General features: G+C 45.8%; 2 protein-coding genes across 7 annotated transcripts in view; both read right to left on the bottom strand.

Moving 5' to 3' along the window:
* The window catches only part of LOC8033691 (UDP-N-acetylhexosamine pyrophosphorylase), a 22,689-nt gene continuing 2,224 nt past the window's right edge, over positions 1 to 20,465 (bottom strand). For 2 of the 6 annotated variants that reach the window (XM_042289412.1, XM_042289414.1), the window contains exons 3-13: positions 15,216 to 15,338; positions 13,660 to 13,823; positions 12,450 to 12,654; positions 12,042 to 12,201; positions 10,862 to 11,050; positions 8,878 to 9,071; positions 8,040 to 8,174; positions 6,739 to 6,924; positions 4,569 to 4,613; positions 2,424 to 2,496; positions 1 to 1,525 (exon numbers count right to left, since the gene is read on the bottom strand). In XM_042289412.1, coding sequence (XP_042145346.1) covers positions 1,415 to 1,525; positions 2,424 to 2,496; positions 4,569 to 4,613; positions 6,739 to 6,924; positions 8,040 to 8,174; positions 8,878 to 9,071; positions 10,862 to 11,050; positions 12,042 to 12,201; positions 12,450 to 12,654; positions 13,660 to 13,823; positions 15,216 to 15,338 — 1,585 coding nt within the window. In that variant the 3' untranslated portion in view covers positions 1 to 1,414. Of the gene's footprint in view, positions 1,526 to 2,423; positions 2,497 to 4,568; positions 4,614 to 6,738; positions 6,925 to 8,039; positions 8,175 to 8,877; positions 9,072 to 10,861; positions 11,051 to 12,041; positions 12,202 to 12,449; positions 12,655 to 13,659; positions 13,824 to 15,215; positions 15,339 to 17,366; positions 19,825 to 20,465 lie in introns of those variants that run through there. The other 4 variants (XM_029974856.4, XM_042289410.1, XM_042289411.1 and 1 more) reach the window with 4 other exon arrangements.
* On the bottom strand, positions 19,587 to 20,129 carry LOC120839153. Its single transcript, XM_040209393.3, has one exon. The coding sequence runs from the start codon at positions 20,118 to 20,120 to the stop codon at positions 19,587 to 19,589; it is 534 nt and encodes a 177-aa protein (XP_040065327.2). The 5' UTR covers positions 20,121 to 20,129.

Raw genomic sequence — 20,465 nt, forward strand, 5'->3', positions numbered from 1 at the left:
TTTTTCCAGATATATTTATTTTGTACGAGGCAGTGAAAAATGTAAAATATTTCTCAAACTAGCCTAACTTTCCACTTTGGGCGACAAAGGCCGCCATATTAGCTACAGGGATTTCGTGACGACCTACAGTGCACACCGGAAAAATAATCCTGCACGACACATAAATGCATGGAAATTGCACAAAACAGGGAAAGCAGTGCCACCGTCAGCATCAAAAAATTAAAAACAAAACTTACAAAAACGAGTAGAACTTTAATTAAAAACGGTCTGGCAGCCCGAATGCCCGACCAAGTGACACAATACATCCCCCAAGAATCTTATATAACCAATGACAATTTTTACATACTCTAAAAAGAAGAAAAAGATGCATAACAGATACCATTACACCACCCTCAAAACATGCGCGAAAATAGCTGTAGAACCACCCGAAAGCTTAGGTTTTTGCCAGATGTAAGATGCAGTGCAGCTCGAAAGGACTGCGAGAACAAGCAAATCGTCTTCAAGCCCCCAGGAATCCCACTGTAGTACCGAAAACTTCCCAACCAGGCATAACAAGAGAAACATGGTCTCGGAACTCCTTCACAGAAAAAACGTCCGGCAGTCGAGAGTCGATACATCGCTCGTCGAGGATGAGTATAGATTGATCTCGGCGAAGCGAGAAGTTGGGAGTAAAGCTATAAAATATACAGAAGAGATGGAGAAACTCGCACGAAAAACAAAACGACTCGCGTATCCACCTTACAGCAACACACACAAACAGCAAGTCGTTGCTGTATCTACCGAAGTCGCTCACCAAATGAGGAGGCAGAGGCAACGGTTGGTTCCTGGCGACATGGTCGAGCACATTTCACCCGCTCGTAATTCAACGGTCGGTGACCAGGCTAGGAATCCAGCAGGTGCCCCACGGCTCGTGGCACGACGTGTTGACAAAAGGCAGAAAGCTTGCACTCGAGGCCGGTATGTTTAGCGGGTTCTTAACCTCTCACCGATTATAGTGAAGATCGTCGTAATCTCAGAACCTCATCGTTTGATAGAACTCCACTGCAAACGGTAACGAACGGCTGTAGGTGTGCCCTGCGTAAGGCAAAACGTGTGGGTCTTTTTCGTGCAAAGCATTAACTCGAAGTTGAGTTAACGTAGCTCTAAGAGCTCACGGCAACCCTACGTTCGGCTGCAGGCGTGTGCCGGCTTTAAAAAAACGCCCCGTTCTGGAAGCGGTGCACCCTTTTTTTCCCCTATGTACAGCTGCCATATTTACAGTGCTACGGCGTTCCCGGGTCCCTGGAACCATCTGGCAAGGACGCCCTTGTGCTGCATGGCAGTACTCGGGCGCCTCTACATGAAAAAAAAGAAGACGTCGAAGGAATGTTCCGGAGAAAAACGTAAATGGATTTCGATGGCCGGTCTCGAAGACTCAGTCTTTTCGGCTTCCGTTCTCGCCGTTTGCGAAGATGGACTCCTCGTCGGGACACTGGAGAAGCGTAGGGGGAGTGAACTTTTTGTCCTTGACGTACTCCTCGAGTCCCTGCGAGAAATGTAGCGTTTAGACGGATACCAGTTTCCACGCTGTGAACGTCAAATAGTCTTCTTAATTTCTTGTGTCGTTTTCCCGTTTGTCACTAAACAAAATGAACCTTAATCCACCTTGATTCGATTCTAAACCCGCTTCATCGCCACAAATGTTTATAAAGGCCCGTTCACACTCTTGCGACCGAGTACGACTGAGAGAGACGAGATCTCTTACAACTTCTTAAATGTTTCTAGAATGAGGGAACACACTGACATTGTGGCGCCATCTATGCGGTGACCCTAGAACTGCATTTCACAAAAGCGAAAGTTTTGCAGGATTTCCGAGGTCAAATGTGCGTAATACCCATAGAAAGGCTCGTTTATAACATTGACAAAAGTTTTTCGAGCCAAAAAAAGAAAGGATATTGCGCGAGAAATGAAAAAAAATATGCCGGACCGCCGAGTTTACACTGCTTCCCAATAGATGGCGCCAGTGTGTTTTCTGGTTTAAGAAGTTTTAAGGAACCCAGGTTTAAGAGGTCGCAAGCAGTTGCAAGAGTGTGAACGGGCCTTAAGGCCGCTGAGATTGTGCCCACTGAGATGTTGAACCTTGTTTGGAACATTACCAGAGGGTCGCAAATAACAGGCAATGGCAACATTCAACATCCCAGCTTAAAGTCACGTTTTTTTTTTTTTATTTTAGTTTAATTTTTACCTCATGTTGCAATCAGAACTGCTTTTACTGCAACCCTGTTTTATTCCCGACAAAAAAAAAGTCAATGTCCCAACCAAGGATGCTTCCATCGTCTCAGTCTTTTGTGAGAAACTCTCACACTTATTTCTCAGCAAAGCATGCAAGTGAATGAGTGTTTGCCCACGAACTCGAAGGGTGATCGCCAAACTGTTTTACTCACCTCGCCGTCATAAGTGATAAGGGGCGAGATCTCACACACCACGGGGTTTTCATACTTGAGGTCCTCTTTTTGGCTGCGTGAAGGGAGAAAACAGAAACCAAGAAATTAGCACAAACCAGATTTCAGTTAGCACTTGTAAAGCTCCTGCCTCCGCACTTTTGGCACACTAAATGCTTCGCACAACAAGAGTTCTCAACCCTGCCCTGGCCCGAGAACGTAGCACAGAATTCTTTGCAGTTAACACGGATTTTGAAACAAATTCAACTGTGCAGCATTGTGGAGCGCACACAGAGATAACCCGTCACTGCTGGCTACAGAATAACCTTGGCAAAATATGAAGTGCAGGAAAGGTAAGTGCATTGTTCAAATCTTCACTTCCCATTTTTGGGACAAAGCATTATTTGCACTTCATTCGCAATCAATTAATAATGTGCGAATAGTGGACTTCGTGTTCCAAGCAAATGTGAAGCGAGTAGTGGTTTCTTGGCCGAGCAATGTCAACTCAAATATTGAATAGTAGTTTCTCCAAGCCTTTCACTACTGTTGCACCATGCTTAAATGAAATCCCAGCTAAACTTGCGAAGGTTCTTTCCAAGCTTCCACTTTTCCATTTTAAGCTAATTTTAATCTATATTTATGCACTTTGACCTTAGAAAGTCCCATGCCTTAGGCTAGCAAGTAAACAACAGGTTTGGCATAAAATAAAACCGCTACACCTATTTGAGTTGATTTACAAATTTTGCTATGTGCAAATACTCATTCCTCAATCTCGAACTTAAAAAAAAAAAAAAGAATCATGAATGATGAATGCAGGTATGCGTTCATCATTCTGCCTAACACACTCTTGCATAACAGTCACAGTTCAATGTTGAACATTTTACTGCAATGCAGATATCAACATTCACAATTTGTTTGTTTCTTGTAAAATACATGAGGCACGCGCGTGCACCATCCCGTTCTGAACGTGTGCTTTTCTCCCAAACATGCAACTCTGATATTATTACTTTTCTAAGTGTACAGGGTGTCACAAAAAAAAAAATTTACAAGGTTTTCTTTTTTTTTTTTTTTTACCACAAAAATTAACTAGGCATCGCCAAACGCTCATTCTCCATCCAAAGGTCGCACTAGAGGTCACAACCAGATGCCAGCTTCAGTTTCAGTATAAAGTTGTGAGTGATTTTCTCAAATTTTCAATGGGAAATTGGCAGCCGGCGGAATTTTCGAATACATGGGGCTTTATGGCACCAGAAACCGAACACGGGCTCCATTTTCCCATTGAAATTTTCAGAAAATCACTCTTAACTTTTGAATAAGGTATCGGATCAAGCTGAAACTTTGGCATCTAATTGTGACCTCTAGCGCTACCGTTGGGCGGAGAATGAGCGTTTGGCGATGCCTAGTTTATTTTTGCGGTGAAAAACCCTGTGAAGTTTTTTCTTTTTTTTGTGACACCGTGTAGATCGCGGCGGGTTACCCCCCTGAGTGCGCTTCATACCGAGCACCGGTGCACTGCGGAGAAGCAGCACCCACGAAGCTTGCTTCCGCAGGTGTTGCTTCTCCGCAGTGCACCCATGCTCGGTTAAGAAGTGCACTCAACGGGGCTAACCCGCCGCGACCAACACTTCGAAAGATACGAATATCGCAGTTCCTCTGGAAGCGAATGTCGAATAGCGTATTATTCGAAACTACTACTCGAAATTTTGAATATTCGCACAACACTAAGTTTTTTATATGATGGCCACCTTTTCTCCTCGCACGTTGCAAAAAAGACGACACGTCTGCATTCAGTAGTATTCCGCACATAACACGTGTGATACACTGCCAGGTCCAGAGAACTGCTCTAGACAACCTGGCATAAATGGGTTTCCGATTCCGCTTCCCTGAGATGCCGAAAATCCCTATGCCAAAGGCCTTATTATACGCTTTAGTCGCATGACTAGACAGGTTCCCGGTTCTGCTCATGTGAGGCTTCATGTTGCAAAACTGTGTAAGATTACTAGTGAAGTTATGCAGCAAGAAATGCTACCACCTGACTAGAAACATAAGAAAACTAATGCCAATACTAAGGTTTTAGAAGGTATGCAGCCCGGGAAGTAAAAATTGTTTCACAATGACTTCGACTAAAGAAGGAGGAGCCCCTGTTACCTCTTGTGATCGCCGTGTCCGTTCTCCGTCGACTTTTCCGCAGAGCTGACGTGGGGAAGGGTTCGTGCAAGGCAAGGCATGCGTGTCACTACACTGCACATTCATGCAACAGTGGCAGAGCTATGGCAAGGCTCAACAAATTTATACTAGATCCAAGCATGTCCATACAGATATCCAATCTGTGCATCAGGCATGGCCATGCTCTCTAAAGCGGATCCCTAAACATATTTATACGAGTCTTTCCTAAGTAAATCTGCATTGTGTAGCTTGTCGCAAAGTACACAAACACGAAAAGCCAATCATTTGCAACCTTTCTTCAATAAATGATTGATTGGTAATAGAAAACTAAATTAAGAGTTCGGGGAAAACTCCTCCCACTTTAGCAGAACAAACGCTGGAGAGGAGGTCGCCTCCTTTCAGCATTTGCTCTGTTTAATAGGAAGGAAGTGGGAGAAGCTTACCCCTGAACTCCTGACCTGTCACCGACTATCAATACAAATAAGTATGCGGGTTCTTTTCATAGAGCATTATAGAAACATGCCTTATATCAGTGCTTGACAATACAGAAAAGTTCAGGAAGCACTGCTCAACAGAATTGCCAGCTTCTGAATCGGGGTTGGAGGAAATGATCGCAGATTTCTTTAAATGGCATGCACACTTCTGTTGTGCTCGGTTGCCCTGGTTACGCTTGTTTTATTTCGCGTGGAGTTTGGACTTTGTAATTGTGCACCGCACAATGGCATGCCCCTGACGCGTGCGTCGAGTTTCCCCTCATTGCATTGGCACGCGCGTCGAGTTTCAGCGCTTTGCACCGGCGCGCTAGGAGAGTAGCGGTCGACACGGGGGAGCCTCTGGGTTAGCTCGACACAATCGCAAAGCTTGCCCACTTTTACAGGTCGACATTCTTAGGTTACTACTACAAGTAGGCACCCAATTTTAAGTAACAGTTCTAAAAAAAAGTTAATCTTTTTTTTTCAATTAGTATTATAGTTTTCCACAGCAGTAAAAGCATGTGCCAAATAAATTGCTCCATGAGAATTGCTTTCCGCCTCATCTAAGGTTTAAAAAAAAGCACTATCGATTGTTAGATGGTTATGTATAATACATTATATTACCATGGTGCCCTGAAGAATGTATCGATAATATTCTACCTACTTTAACTATTTTAGCTGTTAGTTATGTGGTTAGTAGCAAACTGTTCAAGAAATATTTTGCTTCTGTTATTAGTGGCCATTCATTGCGATACACTGCAATTATTTGTGCTTTCATGCACCTACCAGTGTGTATGTATGATGCCTATAAGCTAGCATAGGCCTCGTAGTTAACGACTGCACAAGCACAAAGAACTTCATACATAATTTTTTCATCAGTGTCACTACGAAAATCACAATCATGGCATTACAGCCAGGGTCGGCAAGAGAAAAGCAGAAGCACGAAGAGGATTCATCGAAGGAATGTCTCGTTGAATTATTTGAGAAAAATTACCTTTGCAAACACAAGATGCAAACATCACACACACAAGCATGCATTGCACTATAGTGTCAGTAAGGTCTCAATACTAGTTACGGAAAAATTGTTAACTATGCATTATTCTTAAAATTATCAGTCAGACAGATTAAGAACATACTAATTTGAAATCATGAGACTGCTTTCATCTCCGTAACAAAGCAGAGGAGTCTTTCAAAACTCCATCTAGAACCTCAAACTTTCAATGGAAGATTGCCAGTTTGAAATCGAGAACAGAATCGTTCCAACGATCCCAGCTCTTTTGCTCGCACCACCAGAATAAAAACATAAACTCTAGGGAAAAGGCATTGAGGTTCCATCAAAACACCACTCAGCTCCTTCACTTCAAATCTCCACATTACCAAAGGAACACATACTGGTTTACACCAAGAAACTTTCCATGAACTTTCAGCATTCAGCACTAAGACAAACTAAATTTCAAAACAGCCCATGCAGAAACATCAACATTCCTTAGTTGCTGGGAACAAACTATTCCGCAGACGACAGCTTCGAAGCAACGCTGTCAAACCTCATGCAAAACACACAGGAATCAAGACAGTGTTCACGTGCCATCTTTTTCCATCTTTCCAGGAGTGCAAGGTACCAACGACAGTTCGAAAAAACAAACAAAAAACAATTGAGTAATAAAAAGAAAACTGCATACCTTGGGATCAAAGAGATGGGACAGCCGTCGTCGTCCACAAACTTTCCGCCCGCCCCAAGCACGTAGCGTCGGTGCAGTCCGTACAGAGCGTGGCGGGCAGTCGTGGGAGTGTCCTTCTCGGCGCCGTCCGCGTTCTTGAGCGGCGAAAATTCGTCCTCTCGCAGCACCTCCCAGACGTGGAAGTTACTGCCATGTAACAAACGTTGCAGTGACTACCATCAGAAAATGTTGTACAGCTTCACCAAATCTCTTAGAATCCTTTGAAATAAAAAAGGTGAGAGACGTTTACGAATCTCTGTAATGCGAAACTAGAGCACAGCTATTGAGGAAGAGGAGGGGAGGGTGCGGAGGGGAGGGTATGCCCCACCTTCTCTCTTCCTCCTTTTTTTCTTGCCGCTGTTTTCGTTCATGAGTGGGGTGACACGAAGTCGTGACGTCCTTTACCCCGCTAAATTTAGCGGGGAAACTGAATTGGTGTTGAGGTCATGGGACGTCAATTTCCCCGTTAAATATAGCGGAAAAATTTCCCCATTACATTTACCAAGAAAATTTCCTGCTAAATTTAGCGGCAAAATTCCTCCACTAAATTTAGCAGGGAAACGTCCCATAGTACAACGTGCGCGGTTACGCCGACGGAGACGCCACTCAACCCGGAAACTGGCGCCTAAGAGCTGCGCTCTAAAATTAAATAAATAGGAAGAGAATATTCTGGAGGGAAAGCTGGCAATAAGCCAGCTCTCCTGTGGTACTTCTTGGCAATCCAAAAAAAAATCAGCTTACTTCTCACTCTGCACTCTTACATAGAGCTGTATTCCATACAATAATCAAAAAGGAATTTAAACAGAACTCTAACTCCCCCAACATAACACCCTTATTTAAAAAAAAAAAAAAGTGTAGTACAGTTTCTGAATGCTCAAGGCGACTTATATAGCAGTGTGCACAATATTTTTTTTAAGAAAGTGTCAAATAGCTTTGTACTGTCCTAACAACACCATTTCCTCAAAGAGGGTAATAGGAACTTTCACAGCGCTGAATACGACTGAAATAATCCAGAAGTAAACTCAAATAGCTCTCTACCTTTCTAACAACACCCTCTCTTTAGAGAGAAGAGTCAAAACTTTTACACCGCTTGAGACCACTTCCATAGCCGTGCATGAATGGAACAGTTCAATAGGAAGTCAAATAAATGACATTCTAACCCCTCAAAAGCTCCCTTTGAGGGGTTAGAAGTATTGCAAGTTTCCTCAAACAAAACTTTCCCTTGTTAATGACTTCAGGATGAATGTCTTGGCCGCACTCACTCTGCATACTCAAACACATCAAAGACGAACATCTCGAGCTTGACGCCATTGGGCTTTTCGGGGCGAACAATGTCGCCCTGGTCGTTCACGTGCGGAATCTTCTTCTTGGCCACGTGGTACTGAAGGCTGCTCCCGCTGGGGTTGCAGAAGACAAAAGGGCACCACGTCAGAAGTACGTACTCAAAATGATTGTACATAACCACAAGCTTATTTTTTCTCACGTGAAAGACTGATTCGGATTGTATGTGACAGCTGCCTTGAGCTTTACTATCATTACAACCACGATTTGTTATTTCGGAAATCTCTTTTGACACCTTTGCCTTGCCTTCATGTTTCACAGAATGTTGTAACTGGTTTGATACAGTTTGGTTCATCTCTGTGCTCAGTTAACTTCCATGCTTGGTTGCAGTTTTGTAGATCTTTTATTTGTATTAAAATCTGCCTGCCACTCAATGCCCTTGCATTTTCTAGAACTTGGGCACTGTAGAACTGCACTGTATCATTTTACGCAAACATTAGTGCCAAAGTTGCAATCTAGAGAAACTAGGTCCCGTAACAAGCCCTTAATCTTTCACTGTTTCTCCATGTGTATTTTTTTATGTGTAAATAAATGTTGACAAACAAAATACTAAATTTCAATTCATCCGAGATTAAAAAGAGGGTGTTAAAGAAATTCAACATTTACACAGTGCCAGTTTCATGCCTGCTGACTTTTCTTCATGGGCATCAGTTTGAACTCAGAGAATTGATGAAGCCGCACAGTGTAACGCGAACCAAAGAGACAGATCTTGCCGTCGAAAAAACGGAAAGGGAAAAAAACGAAAGGGCACAGACGTACGCGGAGACTCGCTTGAGGAAGTCCAAGGTGAAGAAATGGTTGCAGATGGAGCCCGCGTTGAACGTGAGCCGCCCGTCGGCGTTCCTCCGCTGCGCCGTCCGCAGCGACACCTCGCTGTACTCGACCACCCGGAAGCGGCCCTTCACTCGACACACCACGCCCACGGCCTCCGTCGGAAACGCCTTCTCCACAACCTGCCAAGCAACCGCGACCATTCGGGGCTTCAAACAGTCCTTTTGTGTTTAGTTTACGATTCTTAAAGGGGTTGTGAAATGATTTTTCAACATCTTTCGCTTTCCTCCTCAACTCACAAACCGTGCAACGTACCAAACAATTCAAGAAGAGAGAAGGGATGAACTCCCCTCTTGCTCGAACCCTCATTTGTGTACCCGGACATCGCCATTCTCCCCCTAGAAGATTAGCCCGTCGCTCAAACTTCGGACAAAAGTTGCTTTGCCCACCCTGTTTGTCCCTAGGCTGACAGTGCTGTGGAAAGCTACAAGCTCATTGGGCCAGCCACACTTCTATCATTTGCCACGTGATCATGCTCCCTGGCGCATACCCACGTGCAGAGAACGCGGTCAGGTGATGAAAGGGAGGCGGCTGACTGGTCGGGCAAGCGCGTAGCCCCTACCGCACTGTCAGGTTAGGGGTGAACAGAGTCGCATAGTGACGCAGTCCTCGCGTCCAATGCGTGAGCTGAGCCTGCGGATGTATCACAATAAAAAGGCAAAGAGCCGGTGGAAAGGCAGAGAGCTTTCGAAGGAAAGGAGGTATGAAATAGTCCGCTATGTTTTCAAAATTTCGTAACGAAAAGCAGGCTTTTGACTGTCTACCTTCTTTCTTTTAGCCTACTAAACATTAAGCTATTAGTGAAATCCCAATCTAAATTCAATTATCCCAGCCCAAAATTTGTTAATTAAGGCCTGTTCACGCAATCGCCTTACTTGCTTAGGACAGAGTTCTCACTGTCTCTTACGATGAGAGAACACGCTGGCATGTTGGCGCCACCTATGAGGTAGCCCTGCAACTGCATTTCACGAAAGCAAAGCCTCTGCACTATTTGCAAGATCAAATGTAAGTACTCAAATAAATACGAAGAATGACGCGCTAAAAAAACAAAAAGGAAATGTAACTGCGAGAGTTCCACGGCTACCCAATCGATGGAGCCAGTGTGATCCCTCATTGTCAAGAGCTTTGAAAAGGTTCTGAGGCACACGGTCGTAAGAAGTTGCAAGTAGTATGTGAACCAGCTTATAAGCTTTGAACAGTCCTCTTGTGCATAAGTCACTGCTCTTTCTGCTAGGGTTGGCCGGCGCAAAGTTCAAAAGGCATTCGGGATAGTCGGTGACCAGTGGCGTATCAACTTGTTTTTGAGTGGGGGGCAAACCAGCCCTCCCCCCCAGGGCCGAGGGCAGTGCCCCCGGTATCCCTTGGGCCTAGGGAGCCAAATTCTCATCACAAATCCTCCTTGGAGTAAAGCAACGACTCTTTGCATATGCATGACAATTCCGAAAAATAGCGTATGCTAAAATAGCGTGCGAAAAGTGCAAAACATAGTTAGCGTTCGGTGCATGCGCAGTGGCGACGACGCTATTCTTTGCATACGCAAAGCTTTAGCATTCACTATTCTCGAACTGTCTGTTAACGCACTCAATCATTTACAAGGTCAGGAGGAAGGGGGCCAAAATTCCACTCCGACTTTGCGCATCCCCCAGCGGGGCACCGTCGGGTTGTGGCTCTGTGCGCAGGCACGATCGCAAACCGTACGGCTTTCGCACAGGCGCGGTTGCAAGCCCCACGGCCTCGAAAATGTGGGCACAAATAAGGACAACTCCTTGAGCTCCTGTCATGCTGCGCCATCTCACGGTGTTTTGCAGAAACGGGAGCGGGTCTTCGACCCACTTGCTCCGCGGTGAGGCAACGCGTTCCGACTAACCGCGACAGGGTGAATGCAGAGACACGATGATGCACAGCGACGTACCTTGGCGGCGCAGTCCGCCTCATTGGAGACGCAGTATCCGACGAAGGTGGGGTCGGCCATCTTGACCAAGATGTTGTCGACGCAGTAGACGTGAATGTAGCGCACCCCGCGTCGCTCCATGTCCGCCAGGATGCCCTTGCGCTGCAGGACGCTGTACAGGCCGCCGTTCCCGTCAGGAGACATCGCCACCTGTGGGTGACGATTCAAAACATTTTCACACAATGTATAAAGAATGTGTATTCTGCTGAGAATACAAAAGGGGCAGAACGCGGCTTCTTCAAAAGTTTCGAGATTATTGACTGTACTTTGGACGGCCAAGCTGTAAAGTTAGAGTTCAAAATGAACGATCAGCTCAGTTTGGTGGTCAGATTGAGTGTGCCTCTGTGTGCCACCGAAAAATGTGTCTCAGATGTCCTATGAAAGGCTCTGTTGCCAAGTGCTATCGACTTGATGAAAAATCATGCGCTTCGTTTGGGGTTGAGTCCCTCGTTAAAAGCACAGGTATATGCGCATGCTTTCAAACGATGATGCAATGTGTGCTTTGCCGCAGCACGTGGATGCGCTGCGGCAAAGCAAAAAAAAATCTAAAATTGCAACGCCTACTACGTGACTGTCGCCTCACTGCTGTATACCACTGCACAATGACAAGCACACTTAACGATGCTAGCTATCCAACCAGAACAGACAATGAACACGAGAAAAATTGCGAAACTTCCGAGTACTGTCAATGTTTGATACAAAGATCAAATCAAATAGAATGTTATATGGGCGACAATCGAGTTTTAAAAATTCCCACCAGCCTACAATAACGATCTGGCCGTGTAACGGAGCTTTATTTATTATATTTTCAGTATGAACAAAGCGAAAACCAGTTTTGGAGCAACGCTGGCGCGAATTCATCCCATTTTGGCAAAATGTAGCGGGATGTAGCGGAGTAAGCGCTGTGGCGCAAAAGGTGCAGGGATCGCATCGCTGCCGTAAATATGTTTTGCCGCCGCACACTGTACACTGTTTTGTAATATGCCCACATACTTACAATTATTAGGTATCTTCGTTACCTTCCTTTTTAAGGTCAAGCGACGGCTCCCTGTTAACACCATAGTGCCCCGGAGAATGGAAGTTCGGGCACGCTTCGACGCCTAGCGGCGGCTCATCGTGCAACTCAGGTCGCGTCACTCGCCTTGCAGGGCGTCTCAAGGATGATCTTGCCACTGAAGGTGAAGGCGGGCATCATGTTCTGCTCAAACACCACCAGGCTGTCCTCCTGAAGGCCGAAGAAGTCGTGCTTGGCAAAGAACTCCAGGGTCGGCTCCTTGGTGTGCTCGCTCGTCATGATGTACCTGAACATGGAACGAGAAAGAGAGAGTGATCAGTCACAGTCGCAGCTTCGCTGTTACATGACAGCTATAATGTAGTTGCACGAAGCGCCACCAAAGGCAAAGGGGCGAAAGTGTGACCCAAACAGTTGGAGAGGAGTGGAAAAGGCAACACATTTGGTCATGGTCGAACACAAAGGCGTGTAAAGAGCTACGTCTAGGTGTGGAGCGTGTAGAGGCGGTCCAATAAAGCGTCGGTGCGGGGAACTCACCAGGGCACGTTGCCGCGCTTGCCAGTCACTTCCTCGGCGAGCTGCGCGAGTCTGTAGAGGCGCTCCCCCTGCAGCTGATAGAGGGTCTTGTGGGAGGGCAGCCCCACGTCGTACATGCCCTTGGGGTACGGCACCCCGAGGCGCGTGCCCTGGCCCCCGGCGAGCAGCAGCGCCGCCACCTTGCCCTCCGACACCAGGCGCAGGCCTGCGCAGGCGCGACGGCGTCAGTCGCGGGGCAAACAAACTGCCACAAGGGTTGGTTCTATCTACGGCATGTACCCCCAAAATTTATTTACGCCATTTTCATCGTGGCAAAAATGGGCTATGCATCGCCGAATGCACAAATGTAGTATCAGTGGTCCAAAGCAGCTGCCGATGTTCCATAAATAATCGTTATATCGGTCAAAAGTTATAGGTAATTTTCTGAAAATTTTAATGGGTAAATGGGGCCTGGTTTCGGTGACTGGCGTCATTCAGCTCTATGTATTGGAGAGGTCCATCAGCCGCTAATTTTCCGATAGAAAATTTTAGAAAATTGTTTATGACTTTTGAATAAGGTAACAGTTAGTTCTCAAATTTTGGCATCTAGTGTGGACTGCTAGGGTTACACTTGAGCGGAAAATGAGCAATCGGTAATGCATATTTTATTTTGGCAACGAAGAAAACCCGGTAAGTTTTCTTGAGGGACACCCTGTACTATGCTGCCGCAAGTTTTCTGTCGTCCCATTTCCCGTCACAGCTGTTTCCCGGTCCTATTTGCTCCCGCAAGTGTTACGTGGTACTATCCTATAACTGCCGCGAGTGTTACATAGTGCCATTTCCTGTGGCACCACCGCAAAGTGCACGTTAAAGACCTCAGGCTAGCAATTGTACCGCAACGGCTAAATTGCTCATCTACTGCCGAGACACCAGACGCCCACTACGGCAGACTACCTTCCGGCTGTATAAACACACACACAACAATTTGCTATTTTGCTGTGGTAAGTGTTGCACAAACACAGTTGGTGCTTACAGTGTTACATGTTCCCATTTACTGCTCCGAGTGTTATATGATCTCGTTTGCTGGCTGCTGCATTCTACGATCTCATTCGCTGTGACAAGGTGTTTTCTAGTCTCACCTGTTGCTGCACACGTTACATGTTCCCGCTTGGGTCCACGCTCATGACATAATGCCGCTTGCACGGCACGTGCACACAGGCGGAGCACCAACCTTCATTCCGGTAAGCCTCTAGCTTCTCCCGAGAGCAGCGCGACACCGAGCCCTGCTGTTCGGCAGGGATGGGCTCCAGGAGGTCGTCCAGGCTCTCCGGGTCGCTGGAGCCTGAGTTGGTCGCCTGCTTGAACGCCTTCGAAGTCCGCTCAAAGTCTATGTACCTGCAAGCGTCATGCCACTCTCGGAAACGGTGCAACCGCACATACGCGGGAGCTACTCCTCCGAGACCAGTCCTTGACCTCGCTGCCATCGACCGGTGCCGAAAACCTTTCTACGAAAACAAGATGGTTTTTTGGGTCCTCATCTTACTATAGCCTGTTACAGGCTTAGAATAGTAGAACCAACCCCTTCCACAAAGCACTCTGCTCTCCATGATTGCTGGTCTCCTCCTTTCCAGCGTTTGCTCTGCCACAGTGGAAAGAGTGGAAGGCTTTGTGGAAGGACCTTATAAGGGTGATTGACATTGAGGTTACGTGACAGTGAGTGGCCCCTCACCTTTTTTGTGCTTCCGATGGCCCCACCCCTGAAAGATAGCAAACCTCTATTTTTCGGTTGATTTGCCCTTTTCTTTTAAACACCGAAAAATAGCCCGCTCAATCGTGGTGTTCAGATCAATGATGACCGAGGTGTAAACGCAGTCAGTCAGCTGTGGCAGGATATAAGCGAACATCACTGACTGGGAAGTACGGTCCTCTTTCCTTTTTTGTCCCTCGTCACGATAACAAGTTTGGCAGGAAAACATGATCTAAAAATAGCCTTTGCTCAACTTTTCTCAAATGTACACCGAAAGATAGTCCATTCCTTATTTTCACCCGATTTGCTCTCGATTTTAGGTGGGCTATCTCTAGGGATATTACCGTAGACTCATTTCCTCCCAACCTGTTCTTTCCATACGTAACTGGGCTGACCCCTGGGAGGATGTTTTGGCAAGGTTCGTGCCCCGAAACAACCTTAAGGATGTTAAATTAACCTGAGACTGGGGTAGAGAAGAAACATCAAAAACGTAGAAGAGACAGAAAATAGACAGGACGACGTCTCAATTCTCTTCTACGCTTTGATGTTTCTTCTCTACCCCAGTCTCAGGTTAATTCAACATGGTTATTATTCACCAGCTCGCCTGCACCCTTACAATTTTTTCTATAACCTTAAGGAATCTGGAAAACTTCAGCGAGGCGCTGAGGATTCATTTAGACCACCCGGAGATCCTTGACACAACTGAAATCTCAGTTGCATGGCGCCTACGGTGCAAGAAGCCCACGTCCACACAGCGGGTGCTTCGGCCGAAATATTGGCACAGTGACTGGCGGGGGCGTTGGAACGGGGGGTGGGGGCAGCAATCACCCGCTCCTGCCAACAGCATTTCTAGAGACGAACGGGTAAATGCGGGCCTTTTCGTCACGTAATTAAGCTCAGATTTATGGGCACTTTTTTTGTGGGAATGAAGGTGCCAACATTAACGAGACATCGCCGTAATTCGGGGAAAGGAGGGGCAAAATCCCCCTCTCGCCCATCTGCCAAAAACCTCGAGCAGAACATGGCATATGCAAACTAACCTCAGGTCGGTCATCAGCTGGCAACGTTCGTCGTCGTCCAGCTGCGGCCAGAACTGCAGGAGGTGCTCTTGCCCGTGGGCATTGAGCGTAGCTCGCATGTCCTCCAGCTCCTCATTTGTGAACCTAAAATGAGACACGAGCAAAAACACGTCCTGACCTTGGCACGTATCTCGTCCTCTGGCTGCTTTGAAGGAGCCTAAACCCTTTTGTTTATTTGAGCGAGGTCACGCGAGATAGCGACGGCTCTGTTTGCCTTCGGCTGCTGGCTACGTGGAGTACCACTCCTCCGCTTGTGCGGAAACGATGCGTCATTAGAATAGAGCAATCCTAGTTTTAAAAATAATGTGCTTAAAAAAACAAATGCGCGTTTTCGATGAGCGAGGTTGCTACTTGGTGCGTGAAAACAAGCTAAATTGGTGGGTCCGACGTTCAGAAAGAGAGTTTGGACTCGATAGGTTGCTCTATTGCTACTATTTTTCGAAATATGCGGACATGGAATTTGTGTGGTAATCGTAACGTGAAACGATACTTACAAAAATCTGGTGGTTATCCACATTGGAGAAATGCGACTGGGTAATGCACAAGTGGGGATCGAGTTCCATCTGTTTTGCTTTCCCTCTTTATGTTACATTGTCTTAGAGGGGGTTGAAGACCTAACAAACCTGCCAATATGCCTAAAACCGGCACCTGACATTTTTCTTCGGTGGTAATTGTTTCTCGGGAAGTTTCTTCTTCAAGTTCTTCCTGCCAGAACATGCCCCTTGGATTAATAAAAATCTATTTTGCCTTTATTTGACGTGAACGTAGAAGACCCCGCTTTTACAGGAACATTGACTACTACATCAATTTGAATTATGCTACATTCCGGCTTCCAATCCGAGAAGCTACTCCTTTTCTTCTCGTTAACCTAGAAACGATATGGATCCACAGAAGTGGCACTCGTGTCTGTATCAGAACCATAAACAAACTATGCAGAAATCTACCGAAACTAACGAGCAACAGCTGTGCGTCTGTCGTGTGAACACGTGGGGAAAACAGTTTTGTTTTTCTGCGTTGACAGCTGTAACGGTCACGCCACCAAAGATGGAATATCCGCTTTGTATCCCAGATCCGTGTCCGCCTTGCCCCAACAAGCTAAATTCATCGCTACGACAGACGTAACTCCATCACGTATGGAACAACGTCGGGCGCGACACAAACAACACGTAACTGGGAATGTTGTCTCCGACAAAAGGAGGCGTCGTGGCTTTTGACAGGGGAAGTGGGCCGCTTGCGGCAACGAGAAGAGGAGCTTGTGGACTTCTTTTATCTACACTAGCGAGGCACTTTCTCGAGTGCCACAAAAACGTCTTGGCATAGATTAGAAGACTCGATCCACTGCCACTTATTTCTTACTTTTTAAATATGTCGTCGTTAACAGATGTGTGAGGGTGAAACTCGAGGCTTGTTTGAACGAGAAGCGCTTCACAGGAAACAATTGAGACTAAAACAATTTTTTCAGGTGATTATATTTTTTTGTGATATAAATGTATAATTGTTAAAAAAAAACAAGCTGATACACTTTAGGGATACCCAAAAAATATGTTTTTTTTTTTGTTTTGTTTTTTTCACACAACAACTGGTGGTTGAAAATATATTCGAAATTGTTTTCCGTGAACAAGACTGACGAAGATAGCAATTTGTTTTGTATCCTTCTCCTCGTCTTTCAATCTTAGATTTTTTTTTCTTGATTTTTTGTGAGCTAAGCAACTCGGCAAATGAAACCTGCATACGCGTCTGCGAAGCGCAAAACAAAGGAATGCCTGCGTTACCTTTCGCCTGCTAAAATCAGATATCTGTTAAAATCTGATCGTCTGTAAATACTTGATCGTCTGCTCAAAAAATTTCGTCTGCCAAAAACGAAAACAGAAAAAGACTGTTTTAAAACAGCTATTTTCACAAACAGACGTCTGAAAACAGCTCTTCGCGCATCATAACAATATGAAGTTCAGTATTTGCAGCCCCCAACAAACTTTTAGAAAATACACTCCAACTAGGCGTTGGTTTCACGTGAGCGCAGGACTAGCGATATCAGATCAAAAAGCACACCGAAAGAGGGTACGTGGAGCAACGCCCACTGCGCTACTACCCGTAGCGCTGAACACGACTCACGGTCTTGGAGTTCGCCAGTCGTCGTCGTCAACGATGATTCCGGCAGTTCCAACGGTTTCGGGCACAACCGACGCAGTTGCCGAATGTACGCGCTCAAAGCGCCGTCCCCGCACCACGTACAAACTCATCGTTCACGTCCGCACGGCAGTACGAACTCGCACTTGCGGCCAGGGTGCTGTAAGCTTGCGATCGGCCCAGATTTCCGACGGAGAAAAAAAAATTATCTGTCGGTTCCGCTGATCGCCCACTCAAACGCGACTCGTGCCTTAGTTGAAAGATTGTGACACGCTGCTATGTTATCGCAAGACGACGCTGATCGAAGTTATTGCACTCCCAGTGAATTATGTTTTGTTGTTTCTTGGCGCTGAGCTGATACGTGTGTGGGGCGCGGAAACAAGGCGAGAGGCAGACGAGGCAGACGCCGCGCGTACTAGTGGATCGATGGAAGCGTAAAGAAAGAAGCAATCTCATTGAGTGGACAACAGCTCCTTCTCCTTTGACTTGAAGTTTTACGGTAGCTTGCGCCATCTTGTCTTCGTAGTACAAACTAAAGACACTTATTTCTGTAAAGACCAGATGTTTATAACGGAAGAACGTAATATTATAATTCATTATGTAGTTAGGAGAATTAGGTAGATATCGGCCTTCAAACTTCGAATCCTAGTTATCGGCCCGTCGGCGTTAGTTTCGGTTCTGCATTCGAAGCCGCATCAGCAGCGCACTTTTTTTCTGACTCAGAAAAAAAGCGCGCTGAACAAAAAATGACTAGAGTGCACGACATTCTAGTTAGCTTCCTCGTTCACTGCGGAAAGTAAGTGACGAGGAATAAAACAAGAAGCGACAGCCAGTTAGGAAGGAAAAGTAAATATGCTGGATACGACAAAAGAGCGTGTCTGTCTTCCTTTTCTTTTCATCCATCTTGTCTGCTACTAGATACCCCGCTCGTGCGCGGTCTGAATGCCACCGAAACCTAAAAAAACCTGTCTTTGAGCAGAAATTGCAAAGACCTCGGCGCTTCGGCGAGAACCCAAGGTAGTCCGGTTCTAGTTCCGGAAGGCTTTTACTGCCCAGACAGCGGAGGCCGAACGTATACTGCCATTTTAAATTCCAGACCACTTTCCACCGACCCAGATAAAACTCTTAAAAAAAAATGCTTCAGTCAATTTAAGTTGCATTCACAACCAAGTGTGCGAACCAATGCACTAGCTCCGAACAACGTTGCATCAGCTCAGCAGTCGGCTCCTTCGAGAAGTTCTGATTCGGATAATCCGATAATTCGAATAATTTGATAGCGACTACCAATGTTGACAACCCAACTTCATTTATTGGTGGGACTGGGTAGTTACCGAGCGCCATTTTTGTGACTGCCGATGTTGTCAAAATTGTGTTGATCAAAAGTGTGCATATAAGGCGGGTGGAATGTAAACAAGTTGAATCTCTCATTTGGCGAGAAAAGCAGATCGTGTACCTGTTCATTTCTGCTATCACGAAGTGAACAAACAAAAAGGATTGCCCGCCTTTATTTCTGTTTCAAGAAAGAAAAAGAAAAAAAAAACGCAGTATAGGAAGAAAAAAAAAATGGCTAGCTTTCTCTCATTACCATACTGTGTGCCGTGCGTTCGCGCGCGCCAGGGGTATGCGGTACAGATTGCATCGTCTGCACGTCGTCTAGCTTGACGTCGTCTGCTCGTTTCACTACCATTTACCAGCGCTACGAATATACATTAAAAACAATTATTGCACAACGTACAGCATATAAAACGTCGCCTAATGTTTGTAGGCTACGATACTGTCAACAAGTAGAAATTTGTATTTTATAAATATTGTTTTAATGGGTGCTCGTAACTGTGCAAAGCACAAATCGCCTATATGCACACTGGGAGAAAGTGTACGTCCAGCTCATGATATTCACGTTCGATGTCGAATGCAAACGGTATTACCCTAGGATCGATGTTCGCGTCACTGCAGTGGATGACTAAAACTATGCTAGAGCCGCCACATATTGGCGAGGAACAGATCTGGATGAAGCGGCATATAACTAAGGACGCGATATTACCCGTGCGTATTTGCTCGGATACAGTGTTATCATAAAGTTCACATCAGTTTTCAGATAAAAAAAAAAAAAATCTGTCCACAACACAAGACCTCCTCTCTTGTTATGCACCGCTTCTACAACGTTTTCAGAACTCGGCACTAAACAGAAAGATAAGGAAGGCTATCTCACCGTTCGCTGTTAGCTGACGACATGGTAGAACCAGCGAAAGTGACGGATTGTCCGAACCGTTCAAAAACACGTCGGTCTAGAACGAACAGTGTGAACGCTGGAGATGACTTTCCAGAGGTCCCACGTGTGCTCGCGAAAGACACAGAGTTCCAGATCGGCAAAAACGGTTCACGGCAAGGCACCGACTGAAGGCGGCAGAGTGTGGGAACCACAGGGGAGAGCGCTTCAAAAGCCAAGAAACAAAACAAAATATAAAAGAAAAAAGGGATCAAGACCTGTAGACACTCGCAACCGCAAAGAAGAGAGAAAAGGAAACGTAACAAATTGAAGGAAAGGGGAAGGCGAGTTGTAGAAAGGAAAGGTGCTGGTCGTGAGAGAGTTGAAAAACTGCGAGGACGAGAATTAAAACAGCAAAAAAAATCTGACTTGACCGACTTCGAAACTAGAAAAAGGATGAGGAGGAAGTGTGGCTTTCTCGGGTACGTGCGTACGCCGATTGAAAGTTGATATAAACCATCAACAAATAACATACCAAAAAAAAATACAAAGAATATATATGTTTTTCTTTTGAGCAGTCGCTGCCGGCATTCCGCTGCACCGTTATAATGATTGTGGCCTCCAGACGGACAACACGAACTCTTGTGTAAGAGCTTTCCGGTGCGATGAATTAATTCACAGAGCCCGTTCACGCTCGGACCAAGGTTTACGGGGGTGAGCAAAGGGTAGGTAGATCGTTAAACTTTAACCTGCCGCGATGTTTCTCAGGGGGTGAGAAAGGTGAATTTCTTTTTTCTTTCGTTCGTCGTTTTTAGTTTTTTTCGTCAACAACAACGGAAAGAAAGTAGATTAAGTACGACCCGTTCTACAGGTTTCGC

Source organism: Ixodes scapularis, unplaced genomic scaffold (assembly GCF_016920785.2).
Source record: "Ixodes scapularis isolate PalLabHiFi unplaced genomic scaffold, ASM1692078v2 PGA_scaffold12__126_contigs__length_90152505, whole genome shotgun sequence".
In the NCBI taxonomy this organism is placed as follows: domain Eukaryota; kingdom Metazoa; phylum Arthropoda; class Arachnida; order Ixodida; family Ixodidae; genus Ixodes; species Ixodes scapularis.

Coding starts and splice junctions, on each gene's coding strand:
- LOC120839153 (XM_040209393.3), bottom strand. CDS start 20,120: ATGTTATTTGTTGATGGTTTATATCAACTTTCAATCGGCGTACGCACG.